The following is a 22427-nucleotide window of genomic DNA, read 5'->3' on the forward strand; positions in this document are numbered from 1 at the left end:
CATTTCACCTTTCACACTGTCATTTTTTCTAAACTATTTGATGGCGCAAAGTAGATAGAGCATGTCTGGCAAGGTCTCTGACCAGGGTGCTGAAATGCCTCACAGGGATTTTGCAAGAGTCAACAGGATCCATGAAAGCACCACAGGCCCTGAAGCAAGTGCCTCAACTGGAAGTGAACTGTGTAAAAGTTTACTTATTCATCATTAATTTGATATATATGGTAAGACAGCCTTTTGGAGGCACTTCATTGTTTACATGTATGGCTCTTGTGGTGATCATACACATCCATAAACTTAGGCAGACATATACATAATATACATATACGTAATAGAATAATAGAAATACAATCATGTGATTAATATATAAAAGAGTATTTATTTTAACTAAAAATAATAATTAATAGTCAATAATTAATAGTCTGTGAAAAGTATTTTTAGAATATAAATAAGAATTCTAATGTGAGCCTCCTTCACAGCCTGGTCAGAGGCTTGGTCAGTTCTCAACAGGTGAAGTGACACAACCCAGTGTTAAAATGCAGCGATGCCAGCATCGCTTGGGCTTGATGGCCTTCACTTGGTCATCCTTCTTCTGGGTTTTCTTAGCTTTGTTCTTTCCACTGCGCCTCTCTACCTTCCTGGCCTTCTTCTCAGCCTTGGCGAGAGCTTTCAGCTGTTTCTTTCCCTCAGCCTCCCTGACCTTACTCTCCAGCTCCATAAGCTGCTTCAGGATTAGCTGATCTGCTTCCATGTCTTTACAGGCACTGCTGCTGGGAGAATACTGAAGTAGAAGAAAAAAATTGAAGATCAAAATCTACAGATATGGGAAGTTTTCAAACATTTAGTAAGGCAAGTCAACCTCTCATCCAGGGTAGGAATTTCCACGACGGCCATGGCCGTCGTAGCCCCTTGCATTGGCCGTGAAGCCCCTTTGAAAATCATAGGTTTACAGGCCACGGTGGCCTTGGTGCCCCCTTCTTTCAATATTCTGCTTTGTCCTACTAATAGCGATTTTTATTTAGCCTGTGGCCTGTCAAAATAATCTTAGCATTCACAGCGCAAATTAATTTAGTCTTTTACGCAGTGGAGAAAGTGACAGCGCAAGAAAGTGCGTCCAAATTCACCCATTCTTCTCAGTTGAACTACTCTCGAAGTAGCCTATTCATCACACAGACATCACAAGTATCACATGAAAGAGCTTTTTCTCAGCTTTTAAACGATGTTAGCCGATAATTGCTGTGTTGAACGGTTCGCGAGAAAAGTAAATAATATAATTCAATTTAATCATACATTCTACTGAAGGTTTTGCGTCCATGATCTCCCTACCCATTCATCTCGGTGGAATACTTCACGAACCCTTCTTTTAACACATGACAAAGCAACAAACCACATATCAGAATAAACAGCAGACCTTACCGAACACAAAGGTGTAAAGCAGTACCCTGTACAGTTAGCCGTTCCAGAGTAATCCAGTTTTGAATTTGCAGTGCATGGATGTCTCCAAATTTGGGCTTTAAGTTTTACAATGTGTTTAAATTGTTCCACATGATTTCATAACGGGCCAAATACAAAATAAATGTTACAAATATCGCCTAGATATTGGTAAATCAGAGGACAGCTGACTAAGAGTTTGTGAAAGTAGCCGATCACAAAATGCTAAGCATGCATCTAGGCTCTAGATCAAGAGATTCTGAGACTTTAGTTCTTCATGTAGCCACTAACATACACTGTGGTCATTCAGGGTGCTTTAGACTTTATGCACTTTCTCCATATACTTTATATCAATTCACGGCCACTGTTGAGTAATGTTATCAGTGTTAGGAAAGCAAGCAGTCATGTCTCACCACCCTTTCCCTTGTGGGGGGTAAAGGGTTAAGGGTGCCAGTCTTAAATGTCTGTGTATAAAGTCAAATAATTATGCTAAAGCTGGCTGCTTGGAGTCCGCGGGGCCAAGCATTTGTTAGCCTAATCATTTGTTAGCAAAGCCTTTATATATCTATAGTAGTATAATAGTATTTCTGATATGTTGCTGATTGGATCATAAACGGCCACAGCAACAAAGGGGAATGACTGACTCTTCTCTATAATTGTGTTGCATGTTATTTTCTATATTTCTGATATGTTGCTGATTGGATCATAAACGGCCACAGCAATGAAGAAAAGTGAAAGTAATTGATAATGACTGATTGACTCTATTATTGTGTTACATGCTCCAAATGTAAAGCACTTTGAGCTGCATTCTGTGTATGAAAGGTGCTATACAAATAAAGCTATTATTATTATTATTACCAGTGTAGCTGGCTGGCTCCTGATCTCCTTCATCAGCTTCTGTCTGCTGATGGCCATAGAGATCAGAGCAGACAGCAGGGCCTCTTCTCTCTCCACCCTCTCTCTCTCCCACTCAGCTCTCTCTTGCACCCGCTCCCTCTCCAGAGCCCTAAGCTCCATCACTTGCTCCTCTCTCTCCTCCTGCAGGAGCTGCTGCAGGTTCCTACGGGATTTCTCAAGAGCGGTGAAGTACTCATTGAGCTCCTTCAGGTCAGAGGCCTCCAGCTCCACCTCAGCATCATCTCTCCCCAGGCTCTCTCTGATCTTGTGAGGAGACCAAGCTTGCTCAACCAAGAGTTTGGAGTGATGCTGGGTTCCCACCTCATATCCACCATCACCTTCTGCTCTCTCCATAATGGCTGATGGAGTGGTTTTATTTATGTTGGTAGCCATGAAGAAGTTCAGAAGTCTGTAACCAGAAACAGAAACAAATGAAGCTTAGGAGAGAATACCCCAAGCCTAGGCCTACACTGTGGAGCCTAATCAGTTTCCACTTGGAATGTTACAGGCTATGTGGCGTGGCGGGAATCTCCAGCACCGTCAGTCTAGGCATCATCACTTTCACTCGACGATTTTTTAAAATGCTGTTCTCGAAACGATCTGGGTATTAATATATTTTTGTTACATGTAAGAGTCCGATTAAAACGGTCTACCTTTCAATAAGAAGAGGGTCGTAAAATTAATATTTGATGAATTCAAAGTAAACAAACCGAGCCTGAAATTAGTTTGGAGTCTCTTTCTCAAGATAGATAGAATGCAGTGAAATGATGGAATGTTTGCTTGTTTCTATGGTGTTCTGTGCGAGGCAGAATTTTAAGGATGTCATTGATTAGAACGTTTAGCAGTGACGTTGCCTACAACCGGAAAATTCAGATAGAAACAAAGTAGCCTAACACGCCAGGTAAAGCTGCGAAACAGCAAATTTACTTTTGACTACAACCGGATAAAATAGGTAAAATTCAAGAATTGTGATGACGCGAGTAGGCCTAGCCTATAAGGATACAGGTCATTGCATTCATGTTCAAGCTTTGGAAATGACAATGAATGCATAAAAGGAGTCCAGAGATGTGCATGCACCGAAGCTGCATATAGCCTATCCAACATAAAAAAAACGTAGGCTACGTGTATAGGCTATAGCCTAAGTTGCAAACAAAGTTAGTTAATTCAATATGTATTGCTTCAAGACAATGCAAGTAGGCCTAGGTAGACGGCCGTCCACCCCATCGAATAAGCCTAGTTTCAGTGATGTGGGAAATGGGATGTCACAGGTGGAATAGTTGAAACTTTCAGAATTAAATAAAAATAAAAAAAACAACGATTCAATTATCAATGTAATGTTTTCTTCTAATGTTGTGAACGTTATCAATATAAGACCAACCTTATGTTGCAGTTTTGCATTTGACAAAAAATAGATGTAGGCTACTGTGTTCAACTGTATAGGCTACAACAAATGTTTCGATTACATGAAGTTTGAACAATTTAGATGGGCAAAATGTGGAGCAAAGTCAGACAACTTTAACAGGGAACTTTATCAGTAATTGCCATTATGTATTTTTTAAGAAACTTTCGAAATATCTTCATCTGGAGTATTTCTCCCTACAGGGCACAGTTTAACATGGTTAGTTAGACAAAGGACAATCTAGTAGCCTAGGCTGCAGGTTAAAACATTTCAGATCAACTCTATCAAATAAAATTGGGTAGACTAGGCTTGCATGTGTAATGTTAGCCTGGAAAAATGTCTGTCTCAAGCAAGTTTATTTGTTATCTTATTTGTTCCAACAAGTATGCATATCTTATCATGCTTACTCTATTAGGCTATGCTAATAGGTGTCCATAAGGCCTATGACATCTTCAAAAATGCCTCATAATTCAGGCTCAGAAATGGTCTTCATTTTAAGGTCTGAACCATGTCCAAATAAAAACAAACTCATGTAGATTGCACACACCCAAATTATATTTTATATAAAGAGTAGCCTTTATATGTAATCCATACAATATTCTTTACTCCTGCAGAAAAAAAAAATAATGGACCATGTCTTTAATGATGAATGGTGAAGACCTCAGACCTGCCATGTTGTTTGCAATTAGATCTTATTCCCCTACAACATCTACATGTACTGCCTTTGGAATTTTACTGGCAAGACCAAGCCACAGAAGACAAAGCAGCTTTCATCAGTGGGCCTAGTCGTCTTCTTTTATCAGGTTGGACCTGCGTCCATGGAATTGTTATGCGGTAGCGATAGAACCACAAAGAATTTCCAGCATGACCTTGAATGAATGAGACGATGACTCAAACCTATATCCAACCCCCCCTAAGGAAATTAAAAGCAAAACAATATTCACCAAGAGTGGTGGAGACACATTTTGGCATGAGAACACTGCTGAACCTCTGCACACAAGTCTCAGTATGTCTCCCAGCTGCAGACCAGAGGACTGCTGTTCCAAAGTGCAGCACTCGTCTCAGACAAAACACAGAGTGCTGTGCAGCAGCCCTAATGAAGACAAAACCCTGAGGGGGAACGTTCAGACAGGGCTCTCTGTTACAACGGCACTCAAAGCCAATTGTTGCACTGCCTGTCCAAACAAGGGGGGGACTGTCGTATGCTTCTGGAGGAATAAAAAAGGAGAGCTAAGTTTATTGTCTGACAAATGCGGTTGGGTGGCACAGGTCAGGGAGTCATTCACAAGTATCGTTTGACTTTGAGGGTTTTCTGTACCTGTCTTGAGAGCAGAGCAGTCTCTCAGGGCTTAATGAGCTGAGCAGCTCCAAGGAAGAGCCGAGGTGCAAACTCCCAAAGGCAAATGCAAACTCCCCAAAAAAATGGTCTGAGGAGGTAGTTCTTTGTAGGAAAATATTAGTTCTGGTTACTTTTGAAATTGGGATCATCAAAAATCTTGACACAAAACATTCAAATTTAGTTTGCTTTGAAAAAAAAAAAAAAATCAAAGAGTTTGGATGCACCTCTGCTCCATGACTGTGTGACCATGAATGGTGTTGGCAGGTGTTGACCAGGAATGTTGGTGTTTTTAACATGATCTCCTCTTTCAAGAATTGCTGCAGCTTCTAGTTTATATCCAGTTTGGATTGTGTATCTTCTAGGCACTGCCATGTGATGTCCTCAAGCCTTTAGTCCTCAAACCTTTCGAAAGTTTCCTTCTTGCCATCTCATTTGTTAAGGAAATAAACAAGATAAAAGTCCTTTTTTTGGGAAGTTGAAGTTTTAAAAGTTAAATTAGAAGATCATTTTGCATTTGGTCCCACCTCAATTCAGAGGAACACATGCCCAAGATGACGTGTTGCAGTACAGGTTAATCCTCAGTGCTGAGAGGACAAAAGGATGGACACCCGCTGTCTTATCCTACCTGGAGGGAAAATCTACTGATGGGGTAATCACTACAACATGCCCTGTCTCATTTCTGCAACCGTGTTTTAAACCTGCATGCCCTTCACACTGTCCTCTAGCAGTTACTGTTTTTTGTGCCATAGCCCACATGCATTTTAAAGAGGCATCCTCTACATGTTTTCATAAATTATCATAAAATGATATCATATCATTTGTATAGATTAGACAATTCTGTCATAGAAACAAAGATTTAGCCATAAGCTACTGTATTTTGTCTGCTCAGCCAAGTGTGACACTAGAGGGTGCTGTTCTAGTGACTGCACACAGACAGGAAATGAGACGTTTCTTCACGGAAGCCATTAGGAAATCCGAAAGTTGAAAAATTGATTGTCGTGCCATGTTGTTTCTTCTCCGATATTTTTCTTGCAGAATTGACCTCAAACAAGCAGTCAATTGTCTTAAATCTACTGAGGCACAGCTCAGAGCAGAACTGTGTGTGTGTGTGTGTGTGTATTTGTGTGAGGGTTTTTCTGTGTGTGAGGTGAGGGGTGTTTTGCTGAAAGTCTATTTTAAAGCAATTACAGCCTGTGCGGCTGACACTGAGAAGCCATTTTCCCTCCTCCCAGGAACTCGGGTGGTTCCTCGGCTGGCCTAATTTGCACTGCTGGATATTGCTTGTTTTCTCCAGATAATGGGACACATGGGCTTCTAATGGCCTAGCTTCTGCATTGCACTGATGCTACTGCTACTGCTGCCGCTATGGCCTTAGCTCTTATTATTTTCCATCCTCGACACAGTAATATAGGTGCAGGCTTATCTCTTGTCAAATGGATCATAGTCTAAGTGCATTTTGGTTGGGGTTTGTCTATATTTGTTTGCCTCTCTGTTGGTGTGTGTTTCTCTGTCCTGTCTCTACCTTTTAAACTCACAAACACATTCACAATTCACACACTTCCATTCACAATTCACACACACACACACACACAGGGAGAGAGAGAGAGAGAAAGAGAGAGAGCGTGTGTGTGTGTGTGTGTGTGTGTGTGAGAGAGAGAGAGAGAGAGAGAGAGAGAGTACTGATTGTGTGTGTTTGGGGAAGGACAAACCTCAAATACAGATCAAACCTCAAACACATTTTGGGTGTTCTAGGGTTGTGATAATCTATAGTCTTGTTCATCTGTCCAAATGACATGCCTTTATATTTTTTATATGAAATAAGATGTTTGGCATGTTAATCTAGTCATTTCTGTCCCTCCAAACATCTCTCCTTGATTTTCTCTCATTAGTCCGTTTTCCTTCTCATCCCCCCTGAAGTGCATAGCTATTCTGCGTTTTTATTCATACAGTATACCCGTGATTTGTGCATCCATGCATCTCTGTGTCTCTATATTGTGTTTATGTTTTAGTATGTGTTTGTGTAAGAGATGGTGTGGGGTGCAGTTCTGCTCTTTGGAAAATAGCAGTTTGTTTTCTTTCCATGGAGGTAGATGGAATCAGTTAGGGCCTGTTCATTTACAATGTCATTTGTTTGGAGCGAAGGCAATTAATCTCCACAACAGACATCAGCAGCCACAAAAGGACGAGGCAAGAAAAGGAGGAGGCCTCCATGGCTTCCCTTTCCTGTCTGTTTTTGCTACTTTAGAGAGACCTGTAATTGGATGCATTCAGTGCTGTTCCCATGAAGTGTAAGTCTATGTACCCTGATCAATAGGGTTGTTTCGTAGCTGTACCTACCGTAACACATTTCCACACGAGTCCACAGACATTTACTGAGGTATTTTAATTAAAATGTGCTTTAGAGAAACACAAGAAGAGAGAGCCGAGAAAGAGATGTGTGTTTATGAATAGTGAAATGAGTCTCATCTTCTCTTAATGAAGAGAATATTCCTGACACAACACTTTGAGAGGAGGATTCTCTGAGTGCATTTCCCTCTCTTGTCAGACTCCCTTCTCAGAGGTGAGGGGGAGTTTGTGCTTTTCAAAATATATAAAGTCAAAAAATCTATATAAATATTTTTTGTATTTTTATTTATTTTTTGTCAATTCTATTTTCGTTTTTTATTATTATATTTATTCTATTTCTGTGAGCACCTTGGGTCAATTGTATTGCGTTTAAGTGTAGACCATCATGAGACCATCCTGATCTTGCGAGCTTCAGATTTTCACTCGTAGATCAGTCTGGCACTATATAATACCTCCCTGAAGCAATAAATCTGGCGCAGTCAGGTTAGTTTAAGTGTGCTATATAAATAAATGTGACTTGACTTGACTTGAGAAAAGTGATGCTGTGCAAATCCTGCAAAAGAGTTAAAGCACACTTTTATGGACCTTTCCAAACCAGATTATCCTATTTTTATCAAGTTGTTATCCCACTTCTTATCGATGTGTTGTTAAAAATTATTTCAGTAAAGAATGGCTAATTTAGGAAATAAAGGTGCTATGCATTCCCAATGATCTTTAAGCTGTATGTATCTGTTAAAACCATACGTTTAAGTATCATTAGATGGATATAAATTGAAACCAATGAATGTAGAAAGTATGGAGAACATGGGGGATCTGGGAAATCCTTTCAAATGGTGCAATTTTACCAACTTATGATTCTGATACCATTCTAGCAAGATTTTGGGAGGATGGTATCCAGGATTTTGCTAGAGGACAGAGTCTAGAATGTTGCCATGATGGTATCAGAATCTTCAGAGTATCCAGGGAGGGATGAAATGGAGCAAAAATAAAGGATTTTCGAGTGCACCATGTGAAGGGTTTTCCTAGACATATGGTCAGCAAAATGTATGCCGGAATTGACCATTTTGGTGTCTGGCATTTTTTAATCCTCAGATGACACAGATGTCCGAGGGGGTAGTAATCTGCTCCTGACTCCAGGGATAGTTTGTTGGGGATGACTGCTGCTGCTGCAATCATTCCAGCAGCTCACCCCACCTCATCATTCTGCGCTCTCACTTAACACACACCTTTGGGTATTGGGGTCTATTATGACACAACGTCTTATGTCTTTCTTTAGTGTCCCGTGGGCATGAAGATGGAGGCTCTGTTAAACCCTCCTGCAGGCTCCCACTGGACCTCATGGGCAATCATGCTGCTCCAGTTCTCCTAACAGATGTGCAGGTGAGAACACTTACCTGGCTGCTTTCGCAGCAGGGAGGGCACACTTCTGGTGGCCCTGGAGTCTGTTGACAACAATGCCACAATAGAAATCTGTCTTGACTCAAAACCCGGAATCTCATGTCAAGTCATCTACAATTTTTGAGCAAATAGGAAAGAGCCAGAGAAAGATGAAGTGCCCTCATGACATGCATTTGCCAGAAAAGGGTATGGATGGAGAATGCTATATTGCATACTATACAGAGAGGACCATGGTTTATGCCTATGGACTTGCATTGAATGCTTTATTTTCACTGTATGTACACATTTTAATGTAATGCTTTGAATTCAATTCAATTATGTTCAGTACCTTTTTGTACATTTCCCACACTAAGACATTCATATTACAAATTATTATTAGATTAAAAACTAGACATTGGAAAAATCTAACAGAGTTAAAGGCCCTTTTACCACTCTTAAGTCTTGCACTCCCTAATTTTCATTGCATGAATCTCTGAACGCTGAATACAATTATGAAGCTGCAAGTACTGTTTAGTTTGATTTGTTAACTTGACAGGGCAGCGGGTTGCGCTCACTAAATGGAAACAAAACACAGCCCATGAATCACTGAGGTTAGGCGAATAAACAGCACAGACAGTACAGTGCATATAGGAACACGACTGGGTGGCGTGTAGGGAATATAAATCATTTGTCCCGCGTTTGCGTAAGCATAGCGTACGCATACGCAGCGGAGCCTGGGATGCTGGGACTGTAGGGCCCGGGGGAGTTCATCATGCAGACAGCATCCTATATGTGTACCAGTGGGAGGGGGAGGCCCAGGGACCCCATTAATCAATTCAGGCTTTGCGACAGCCAGGGTAAGCACTGTACACCAAACTGCCACAGGGTTAGTTTCAGTTGCTTGGCCAGCTGTTTTTGTTTTGTTTTGTTTTCTTTTGTTTTTGTCTTTGTCAGTTGTGGGCTTAGTTACCCATCATACGACATGATGATACACATACTGTGCTCAGGTTTTTGTACTCACTCGCATTCAGATTCACGTTAGTGCTCTATCAGCTCAACATCAATATTCCTATATGCATGTCCACATCTCTCTGGAGTGATAACCACTCGAAGTCCTCAAGGCCATGAAACCACAGTCCTTATGTCATCTCAAACATATGTCTCTCTGCCTCCCTGACCTGTGATGCTGTTGACAAAAGCAAACCTACAGGCCATCTAAGGGCAAGCTCCTCTGTCACAGCTGACAGACAAACAGTGACCTCAGGGCTGACGTATAGGAGGTTATGGAGTTTGGCCACCTGCCGGCTGTTTTGACACTTCATATAGAGAAAAAACAGACAGATTGAGGCGTCCCATGTGTCGAGAGAGTCAGTAAATGGTCTGGCATTGTCTGATGCATCGCCCTCAGGTCAACTTACTTGAGTCCCTGACCTCCTCAGTGAAGGTCCTGGACCAGAGGAGACTGCGCCATCGTACAGAAAGCAGGGCCATTTCCATAGGAGGAAAGAGTTTATCAGGCACAGTGGAAAGCAAAGATGAACTGATCAGAGATAGCATGCTCTAGATGCTGGGCCTTTTGTCATTGTAAGTGACATATTTACACTGACATAGGCATTTTTCATAGAAATGCTGGCTTGGTTTTTATGTATAGCTGATGCTATATGGCTTTATGGCTAGACACTGATTTGATTACATAGAGATAATCTAATTGTAAACTGTAATATCGGTTCGGTTGATGGATTGCATAGGCTTTCAGATTTTTCAGGAGAATAAAGTCATTTTGTTGCTGTAGTTGGACGAACCATTGGGGGCGATCGTAACTATAACCTCCACATAATGTACCCCTAACATCAGTGGCAGGACTGATATTAAAGGGGGGAGCTCTGAAGCATGTTATCACAGAGGTGAGTGTGCAAAAGGCAATTTAATTATTGCATTTATCATTGCAACGCACGTCCTCAAGAAAATATATAAAATGGGTTTGCTGGTAATTTCTACCGTGATCGTGGCATGGATAATTACTGGCAAAGGTCTAAGCCCTCAGAGAAACACAAATAGAGTGGAGGGGGAGAGAGAGAGAGAAGGACAGAAAAGAGAGCGTGTGATAGAGACAGTGCCTGGAGAGGAGGAGAAACGACATGCATGTGTCTGTGTTGTGTTTATTATCTGACTGAGAGACTACGGCAAGACACAGATCATGTAGAAACAGTAACAGGAAGGCAGAGTGCAGAGAGAGAGACAGCGAAAGAGAGAGAAACAGTTTGAGGCTACGTTTATACGTTGACGATGAAAAGAGAAGACGCAGAAGTGGCGTCTCGTCTTCATTTTTTTATTCGTGTTTAGACGAGCATTCTCAGGGGGAAATCTTTTATATGTTTATATGAAGACGCAAGAGTATGTGATATTCAATTGGATATGCATTCCAGACCGCTGGGTGGTGGTGATATACTGTAGAACCCCGGTACGTCACGCGCAGACATTCTAATTTGACAGTTTAGCCAGAGAGGTAATCAAGGATCTTTGGTTTAGCCCTTTAGACGGAGACGCAACCCGGGTTGTCTTCAAAACTCTACACTCTGGAAGGAGTCTTCAGATTTTTGCGTCTTCCACCCCCAATGGCGGGGTCGCCGTGTAAACGAAAGGCACTTATGATAAAATATTTTGTCGTCTTCCTTCGCAATCGTTCTCGTATAAACGGCCCCTGAGTAATGTTCCATCAAGGACCCTGCAGACGTGGTGGACAGCAGTTTAACTCCCTCTGATCATCAGAGGAGGCCCTTGCAATCGTGACATCATCCACATCAAGGCCTCTCCCTCCATGTTCAGAGCTGAGGAGATGCCGAACACAGAGGGCCTCAACATGACTGATTAGCCTGCGGTTCTTGTACAAGGGCCTTTAGGAAGTGATCTGAGGCATTGTAAAACATTGTCAAGAATGACCAAGAACGCAAAAGAATCTCTGTAATCTGGAAAATGCCTTCGACTGATGAAAAACATAATGAGAATAGCAAAGATGTACAGGATTTCACACCTCTCTGGTCAGGGGTGGCAAGATCCCAGTATTAATTTTCAGATTTATTTGGTGTGAACAAACTTGATGTAAATCAGACCATAGTTTGAATTATCTTTTTGATATGTTCTCTGAGAGCAGATTAATGTTGAAAAACCAAAAAAGGGCTCATTCCATTAGTAATCTTTTATGTTTTTATGTTGCTAAATGAACTGTTTTGTTCACAGTTTTTGTCAGCTTGAATCCTAGCTCTCTTACCCACCAAAAGATTTCTGAAAAGAGATACCTTACTTTGGCCTGCCCCCTCGTTCCACAAACGGTCTTCTCTATTATCACATAGAAGCCCTCAGGACCCTGCCTCTCAGCTGTGGCTACAGACACCGCTCTGGCGCCAAGGGGTCAGTTACCATGGCAGCCTGATCTATGTCGTCTCCACGACAACTGAACTCCGAGGCATTTTGAGGTCTCTGCGCATCCTCTGTGGTATGACATATGCTTGCGGCATTTTGGGGGGGAAATGGATCTCAGGGAAACATTCTTGATGTGTTATTGGGCTTGATCACATCCAGGCCCACAGAGGAGAGGTGGCTCTCTGTGCCCTGTGTTCCTGCATAAGGTCTCATGCTGTTTCTGATGAAACGTGACAAATGAATTATCAAGGAGACAGTGAAAAAGCATTTTAAAGCCTTTTTTCACACTCTGTCTCTAATCATGGCAACATGTGGTCTTGTACAGTATGTGACTGCATCATCCAAGCGTTCAAAGACAGAATGCATTTTGTACAACAAAATGCATTCATTCATGACAGGGGCCCTTCCGAACCATCCCACTTTTCTTTTCCCTTGCAAAACCAGTTGTCTCATTGATTTCCCAGTAATTATATATAATAGATAATAAATACCATCTAGAAATGTCCTTGCGATGAATAGGGAAATAGAGGCTCCAGTGTTATGCGAGAAGAATTGATTTTTCCGCTCTCCACAGTGGTATGAAAACACAGCGGTGATTAATAATTCAAACACGTCAGTCACACCAGGATTGTGGGGCCTGGACATGGTGAGTTAGCTTATGGCACAGCTCTAAACCTCACACCTGGCAGCAAACAGACCATGCAGGCCCGTCAACTGAATTATGTAAACTCAAAAAACATGAGGATATAATCAAATGTTTTATGAATGAATCTTCATGGATAATTCTTGAGTAAAAAATATTTCCTGAAGTTCTGAGAGATCATATCATGAATGCCAGCAGGATTGTGAAGTGAGACTTTTTTGCTACTGTTTGGACATTCATCCTAGTCATGTTCAGTGGCTGTTTTAAAGCTTTGTGGTGACAGCATCATTTGTCCTCCACAAGAAGGTGCAGAGGCTGGGTGGAATTGAAAACCCTCCACCATGAGACGCCCATGACAGAGAACGCCTGTGGATCACCTCTGTCAGTCAGCCAGCCAGTCATTCAGCCTCTATCGCCCTGCTGAACAGCCTAGAGCTGATCTGAGGTCTGTCAGGTGGGAGGTCCTGATGAAATAGCCAGACCAGGAACCTCAGTTGATCCACCCATAGTGCCATTGACATCTCATCAGCTCACCCAGCCAGGAAACATCTCTTGTTTATTGTTGTCTAGAGGTAGCCTGGCTAACATCAGACCTCATCTCATTGAGATGGGGTCTGGGAACTAGACATTCATTTTCTCGTATTTGAAATGTGGTTTACAAATGCCCAGAGCCGTTTATTGGGCGCTACGAATGTCTATTAAATGCGTCTGTACATAGCTCATAACGGCTTCGGTGTGTCGTCATCGTCTTGCTGCCCTCCCTCTGTGATTGGTTCCTTTGTTGAGGTGAAAACAAAGTCCATAGAATCCAGGGGCCTGTTGCACAAAAGCAGAATTAAGACATCCGGGATAAATTAGTGAGCTGCGCTCAATGAATCCAAAACAAGAGCGCACAGGCTTAATTGGTTGCACAACGAGCAAGCCAGGATGAGCAGACACGGATTCATCAAGCCAGGTGAAACCTATCCTGGATAAGTGCGCGCTCACGGCTCCCTTAAATAGACCCCGCCACCGATCACAGATTCACTGATTCACCATGGCAACTAGAGTGGCTTCATTGGTTCTTCTACGGTGTGAAGTAGGTAGCGATATCCTTTTCACAACAGCAACAAACAGCAACACCTCTGTTTAGGAGAATATTGCAACTAGCGCCGCGACCACCACGCGCAAAATGGTTAGGCACTCCCGTGACGTCACATTGTCGCATGACAGGTCAGGAATGGCGATATGTAAAAGTTAATTAATGATCACAAACGTTTAAATAATGATAGTGGGTCTAGTTATATGTGATAACAATGTTTAGTGGGCAGTGGAATAACTTTTGGTGTCCATTTGTGGTGACAGCTGACTGAGATAAGGGATGAGATTAAATAGATCCTGGAACTTAGCCTGGTCTGGAGCAGGCTAGCTCCACAGAATAAATCGCCATGGTAACTTATACCATAACATATCCTGCTGAGACTTATTGGACTTTGGAAATATAAATGCCTTCTCTACAAATGTTACAGATTAATAATAATAATTCATTCATTATACATGAATGATGATTGAGCTTTGCATTAAGATGATTACATACAATATTATGCATGCTACAATATTATGTATGCTACTTTAGTGTGTGTGCAAGGACTCTAGAAGGTGGTCATAGTTAGCCATGGGTAAAGGTAAATGATTTGGTTAATTTAGAGCAATTACAATCAATTGCTGCTTAGATGAATGCCCCACAAGAGGTCCATCTGCTTCAGTATTCTGAGCTTGGACTAATTGGGCCCACAACGCCCGCATAATAGCCCCCTCAGAAACCCAGCCTTGTTGCAAATGGGATATGCATTTAACATTTCTTTCTAACCCACTATATCGCCCGTATAGAATTTTCTAGACATCACAAAACTCATGTCAGGGCAAGGTGAATGAAAGCATCTCCTCAAATGACTCAAGTTGGCCAATCTTTTCACGTATCCCATGGCAAACAGATCACATGCCTCTTAGGAGGTAAACCATTTCTCTCTTGTGTAGTCTTGTGACCCGACTGGCAGACCATGGGGATGTCACTGTTTCAATTCCGGTTCAATTCCCTGGGTGCGTAAGTGCCAAATACTGAAATTAATTGGGGTTGCTCATTCACACATATACAATAACCTACATCGGCATTCTGGAGTACAGAGAGTGCTCGAGCCTCAAGGGAAAAAACAAACCTGGAGTCTTTGAAAATGTTCAGGAATTTTGGCAATATGCTCTGTGTCAGATTAAATGGACAAATGGACAAAACCATAGTAATCTAATGGTTCATTGGTTGACAATGAAAAAGCTAAGCAAAAGGCTGCCATTGCTGTGTTCTCTCTTTTAAGCAGAAGAACTTGACCAGTTGGAGACTACGCTCACTGCCATGCACAACTGACAGACTGAGGAAGTCATTTGTCCCCAGGGCCATACAACTCTTCTCTGCATAGTCTATCTGCCTCTCCACCCTCTTCTACACTTCCATGACCTCCTATAACAATGTTCAGGGGCGGACCTGCCATTAAGCATGGTCGGGCAATTGCCTGGGGCCTCGGCCACCAGGGGGCCTCTTCATCCCCATTTTTAAATAAATGATCACAGCATCCAAACAATATATTCTAATCCATAATAAAGATTGGAAAAAAATATTTTGCCTCATGATTGCTCATAAACTCATCATAAAATCAAATGACTGCAGTGCAGGTCCGCTTCCTGTCACCATAGCAGCAACTAGCTAGTCTGAACGAGGTCTTGGTGAGGTGTGGAGTTGAGCGATTAACAGCAGCCATGAAACGTTTCCCTCTCTTCTACACATAGCCTACACGGACAGACTCTCATACAGTACATAGCTACATAGAGTATATTCACACACAGAAACGCCAAACCCATAGCCACTTTCTCTCTCTCTCTCTCTCTCTCTCTCTCTCTTTCACACACACACACAGACAGACACACACACCATTCATAGTAATACTTTCAAAGGTTTTTACTACTGTTTCTTGATTGTCATCTATGGCAAAAAATATTTGTTGTATTTGAGTATGTGTGTGTGTGTGTGTGTGTGGGGGCTCGGAGGGGCCTCGGAATCCTTTGCCTTGGGCCTCAAAGTGTCCAGGTCCGCCCCTGACAATGTTGTGTAAGCTACTGACTGTCCACTGGCCCACTGTGTTACTGCTTACATTGTCTACAATGTTATCGGAACGTCACATATTACCAACTGTCCCGTATTTCCAACCTTTTACGTGTATGTGTCACTTAATATTCATTTCTATACAAACCAAGAAGATTCCTAAAGAAACACAAGCACCCACACCATAAGTGTCTCTAAATTAGCTATGTACCAAAAATTACATTTTACCGTGACTCGAAGAGCTGTAAACTGTGTTGTAAGGCTGCGTGTACAAATCCGCTTGGAGCTCCAGTGGAATTTTGAGCTGCGATGAAAATTCTCGGGCTAACAGTTGATGTGCCGTGAGAAAGGTTGGGAATAGGCCCAGCACTAAACTCCGAGCGTGGTAAACAAAATCGGATATTTCAGGCAGTAAAAGCCCTGGTAAGAACCAAACTAGATTTTATTCAAATCTACACACCTATGGCTACTGAAAAATGTAAGGTTCATTTAGCAACTGTTATTTTGAAGTATTAAAAAACATAGTTGTTTTAGAATTTTCAAACGAAATGGTTGGTAATTAGCACTTTACAATACTATATTTACTATATTAGCCCACAACTCCCAGTCTGGAGTGTGGTTTAACTTCATACTTGACCAGTGGCTAATACCCTATTACTTCAAACCTATCCTTGCACTGCTGCTATAACTGTTTTATTACTATGCTTACATTTTTCTCTTATACATTGTCCATATTTAATGTTGGTCTCATATTGTCCATATTTATTGCTGGTCTCTAGACTTTATCCCTGCACTGTTGCACTGCTGGACTTATTTGCACTACCACCATGACACACACCTCATAGAGCACCTTACCACTGCATACTGAAACACAGGGTTAGGGTCAGTCCCTGCCCTGTCACTGCAAGCGCCTCATGTTTAGTACATTCATGTGGATCCTTGACTTAGTATTTTTTACTGTCCTTATAAAGACCTATTCACACCAAGAACGATAACCATAACGATAAAAGCGTTCACACTGAACAACGATAAACAAAGTCTTTCCTTGTGTTAATGAATGTGATGGTTAAAATTCGATGGGTTCTGATTGGCTATTAGCTATTAGCTTTTTATCGTCCTGAAAATCGCCCTAAAAGTGATCCCCAACGATATCGTTCTTCATGTCGTTATCGTTATAGTTTATGTGTGAACGTCGTCATTTATATTAACGAGAACGATATTTATTTATAGTTATCGGTATCGTTCTTGGTGTGAATGGGCCTTTAGTCATGTGGATTTGTTTTTGTATCATCCTGTTTACTGTATGTTGTAGCGTATGTTGTGTGATGTCTTAAGCTATTGGGGCCTTGAATTTCCCCTTGGGGAAGTATCTATCTATCTATCTATCTATCTATCTATCTATCTATCTTTTGCAAAAAGGTATTGACTCATTTTCATGGTAGAGAATGGCAGAATATGGAGACAGTCAGCAAATTCACACTCATCAGGGATTTGACCAGAAGCAACAACAAAACAACACATTACATTTATATAACTATTTCTCAAGACATCTACTGTAAATCACTTTACTGTGAGGGGGAACCTCACTAACCAACACCAATGTGTAGCACCTACCTGAGTGATGGTAGTCAATATGAACCAGAAGAGAGCTGGAGGGTGGAGAGAGAGGGAGTGAATGACTGAGTCAATTACACTGGCTGATTAGCCAGGACACTCTTTCCTTTAAGTGCAATGGGATCTTTTATGACCGCAATGAGTCACAACCTCAGTTTAACGTCTCATCCAAAGGACGGCATCTCCCACAGCACAGTGTCCCCATTACTGGGGCATTGAGATTGATATTTAGTCAGAGGGAAGATTCCTTCCTACTAGCTGTCCACCAACACCACTTCCAGCAGCAACATCGTTTTTTCCCTTCTCAGGAGGTGTCCTATTCTGTACTAACCAACTGTTTAGTTTCAGTTATTCAGAGGGGACATCTGTAAGCCTTGTGAAATTACAGCAAACATGGCTTGTCAGTGATATGAAGACAATAGGCATCTTTGATATAGTGAGTTTCTGCTCAGATCAAATAAATTCAACTTTTTAAAGACCTTGCCAAAAATGTTCAATCCAATGTACTGAACTCTGTGGTTGGTTTATCCTCACATTTGAAAGGGTGAACTGTGTTGAAAGAACACCTGAGTGCTTTATGCTTTAGGTAATTGTAACCATGTTATGTTTACTTTAATGTTCACAAACATTGAGCACAGTCATGCACACTGTCTGCTGTTCATTACTCAATAATACAGGATAAATTGGCAAGATTGAGAGCAGGTAATGACTTGTTTGTTTCTCTGTGTGTGTTTGTGTGTGTGTGTTTGTGTGTGCTCCTGTGCTGGATGCAAAGTAAGCTTTGTTTATGGTAGGCAACGGCAGGCCACTGAGGGAGGTAAAGTAATAATTCAGCACAAAACCTGCATGTCGTCAACATTTCCCCAGTAATCCCCCCTCCCCAGCTCCAGACCATTTACAGTGCCCACCGCACACACACACACACACACACACACACACACACACACACACTAACATCAGCCCCTTCTATCAAAATGCTATCTACCCCAGGAAAAAGTTAGAGTGCCAAAGTCACCTTAGACAGTTTGATGTGCCCTCCTTATGTTTTTGCATGTGTAGCTTTTTTCTCTCTCTCTCTCCTCCCTCTCTCTCTCTCTCTCTTCATTTGTCTGTCTTTTCATTGTTGTTGCTGCTTTGGTCAGCCATCTGCTCCCACAACTGTTCGCTGTGGAAGTGTCATGAGGATGCCCTCTTTGATGCAAAACAGGCTGCTGGGGATGGACAGCCTGGGCAGTTCAGCTCCGCAAGCACCAGGGTAAGGGACAAGGCCAATGTAGGGGCCAAACCATGTGTGTGTGTGTGTGTGTGTGTGTGTGTGTGTGTGTGTGTGTGTATCATGCAGACAAAAAAGGGTATGTATTATTTATGCTCAGCATAAATAATATGTTCATGTACGTCCTGGGAAGGTATTGTAGAGGCTACCAGGCTCAGAGTCTACTACAGTCTGGCCTCCAACTGTGTAAATGTGTGACTGATGAGCATATCTCATCGTGGGTCTAATCAATGCCATGCACTAAATAAAACCTCTCCTCGAGAGAAAAGAATGACCAACCTTGCATTCAGAATGAGCAGAAATGGTCCTTCAGCATAGTCATTTGCTCGGGAGCAGTCAGTAACATCTGCTAGCCGATCCCTCTAAGGCCAGTCATCTATCATTCTCCCTCACACAACCACACCGGCTGCTGTGTGTGCTGTGGGCTTTGTCCTGGAAATCCACATTGTGACGACAGAGGGGGCTTTCAGCCGCTGGCCAGCAGAGCAGAAGCCGTCCCAGATTCCATCCTCTGACGAAAATAGAAGGGGGAGCCGCTGCAGTGGACAGAGAGGATGGAGGGCTCGATGGCTCGTTGGTTTAAACAGGCCCTTTAAAGGATACCACCGCACTTGAATTCTGAGGGATTTGGGAATTTCCATTACCTCCGGTCTCTCTAAACCCTTCGCTTTGTGAAATTCAGCTTATGTAAGAGAGCGAAGGAGAGAGAGAGAGAGAGAGAGAGAGAGAGAGTGACAGACTCAATTTTAGATGAAGTTTTATGACAAGGGTCTTTACTATTTAAAGTGCTGGAGATAAAATAGATTATTTGAGTCATACCATCTGCAATACACTATGGACTAACCTTACAAGATTCTGAGAGAGCTTTTCTATCCTAGAATTTCATTTAAACTAATAAATCTTAGCCTATTGTACACTGTAAATTCTATATTAGCTATAGATCTCTCTGCACCTTTTCTACAGTTTCCCTTTATTTCTGACTGGGTTTTGAAATTATGGTGCCCAGACTGTGAAAAAAAAACTCACCAAGCTCCATCTGAGATGTGGTCCCATTTGGTAATTATCGCTTTTTTAACATACTCATTTTGGGTGACCTTGTCCTCAGGCCAAGAGTTAGTGGGGAGAAGCACAGTGTTGGTTGGTCTGAACTCTGTGTGTGAGTGAGCGTGGAATGCTCTATGTGTGTGTGTGTCTCTCTCTCTGTGTGTGTGTGTGTGTGTCTCTCTGTGTGTGTGTGTGTGTGTGTGTGTGTGTGTGTGTGTGTGTGTGTGTGTGTGTGTGTGTGTGTGTGTGTGTGTGTGTGTGTATGTGTGTGTGTGTGTGTGTCTGTTTGTGTGTGTGTGTGTGTGTTTGTGTGTGTGAACGTGTGTGTGTGTGTCTCTGTGTGTGTGTGTGTGTGTGTGTGTGTGTGTGTGTGTGTGTGTGTGTGTGTGTGTGTCTTTCACACTGGTGCCGCAGGTGGAGTGGATGGCATCCGGGCCCCTGCTGCTTTGCCTGCTGTGAAGAGTCTGGGAGAGGGGTAATTCAACACAGCGCCCAGTAGAAGTGTTTAATGTGTCTTACTTCAGTCAGGGAGGGACAGGCGGACATAAAATGACAGAAAAAACACAATGAGTGTCTAAGGGAAGAGAGAGAGAGAGAGAGAGAGAGAGAGAAAGAAGATCTGAAAGACAATGACAGTGAAATAAGAGATAGAGAGAAAGGGAGAGAGGAAGAGAGAGAATGATGAGAGAGAGAGAATGATGAAGAGGACGAAGGAGAGCTGCTTGGAGCTGTGAATGTCAGATAATACTTCACCCTTCAAGGACGTGACAAACAGTGTGTACTATTTTATGCGTATCTTGGAAATAAAAGTTAAGCAGTCAAAGTAGCGAGGGCTCTGCTTTCATTATAAAACAAGTGAAGGGAGTCTCCGGGAGTGTGAGTGCTCGAGGACAGCGTGATTCTGCGAGCTGTGCTCACACACCTGTGAGATACTTCTCTAGGTCAGATCAAAGTGGGGGTTCAGTGCCGCAGTCTGCCTGAAAGCGTCAGCACCTGCTTGATTGATGGCAGGGCAGCTGGCATTTTACTCGGCAAAGTGCACCACAAGCTTTGTGCTTGCTGTGTTTTGGGAGATAATTGCTGGTTTTGCTGTGAGGAAATTTCTTCGACCAGCCGTCTTGGAGATATTTGAGGACAATGGAGCTTATTGCTTCTCACCTGTTTTTTCTGCACTCTATCTTAGAGTTGTGTGTGTGTGTGTGTGTGTGTGTGTGTGTGTGTGTGTGTGTGAATTGCTGGATGATTGCAACTGTCCACAGTGGTAAAAATCATTAAATTCAATTTACACGTTCCTCCATCGTGCATTTTGGGGGATGTAGCTCCCCTCTCCCCACCTCATTTTCACCTCACGCTGGCAACCAGTGGGGCCCGGACAGTACTTAACCCTTAGAACCCGATTGACGCAAAGTGCGTCAAAAAACACACCCTTTCTTCTCTGTTACATTGCCCCGGAACTGTTCTTTGCAGGGAGATGAAACCTTTATTGCATGACAGAGAAGAAGTGGGGCTTTCCTAGACTCTGCTGAAAAAAACAATATGTAATATGTGTGTGTGGCACTTACAATGACCAGAATAAATCCTTATGAATAAAGGTACTGAAAATGCCCTAAAAACAGCTTAGGGTTCTAAGGGTTAAGCTACAGCATTAAAAGGAACACCAGCTGAATTATGGGACATTCCCTTTAATGTTTCCAGATCTCTTTGGGAAATGACTGATTACAGCAGTTAACATTGCACAGCCTCTGATCCTACCCGAAGAAGCCAATAATGCTGTTCCCTGGTAAAGATAAATGATGTATCTATCAGTCACAGAGAGCTAATCTTGCTGGTTTGGGGTGCAGCTGTAATATGGGAAGACTGCCTTTGTAACAATGTTCTGATTCTGATTCAATGTTCTTTGGTTACCTTCTCTCCAGCTGCTGGCTGGAGCCTGTTCATTGTCACTCTCCTAATAGATGTATATAAACCTGGATATAAAGTTGGTGGAATTCTTCACAGTTGTTTAGCTATCACTGGCTAGGTCACAAGCTGGCCACCTGAAAACTCAGCAATGCTAAGTTTATAAAGACAATTTTTGATGTTGAGTTCTTTCCCTGCAATGGTCCAAGCACAATTGCAAGCAGAATCATGCTGCAGTCGCTAAACATTAATCATATCATCAGAGTCATGTCAGCTTGCCACCCCAGCTGATGGCTTGATTATGGAATGTTGTTGTGATTTCTGTTCAGTATTCGTTATGTAGAATACAGCTGCACAGCTGGATGTGGGCTGATGAAAGTCTTTAACACAGCTGATGATTTTCTCCCTTTTTCCCTACCCCCATCACCATGCACAGAAAGGCTTAGTTAGACCACAGGCTCTCCCCTCCTCTCTCCTCCGCAGCCCAGCTCACCCCATTCATCTCTGCCTGTCTGTGGGACTGGGAGTTGACGCGCTGGTGCGTCCCCCCAGATCTCTGCCTCCACGCACGGGATGAGCTGAATTTCTCCCGGCCTTGCCCTGTCTGCCATTGACAGA

The 22427-nt window shown here is 42.4% G+C and overlaps 1 protein-coding gene across 1 annotated transcript; it reads right to left on the minus strand.

Annotated features, from left to right (window-relative positions):
• Positions 1-394: 394 nt before the first annotated feature.
• LOC125296717 lies at positions 395-19204 on the minus strand. Its single transcript, XM_048246786.1, has 3 exons — positions 19146-19204; positions 2287-2734; positions 395-778 (listed from the first exon to the last, which is right to left on the minus strand). Exons 2-3 carry the CDS (start codon positions 2716-2718, stop codon positions 494-496), a joined length of 717 nt encoding a protein of 238 aa, XP_048102743.1. The 5' UTR covers positions 2719-2734; positions 19146-19204; the 3' UTR covers positions 395-493.
• Positions 19205-22427: the final 3223 nt, after the last annotated feature.

Source organism: Alosa alosa, chromosome 6 (genome assembly GCF_017589495.1).
Source record: "Alosa alosa isolate M-15738 ecotype Scorff River chromosome 6, AALO_Geno_1.1, whole genome shotgun sequence".
Lineage (NCBI taxonomy): Eukaryota > Metazoa > Chordata > Actinopteri > Clupeiformes > Clupeidae > Alosa > Alosa alosa.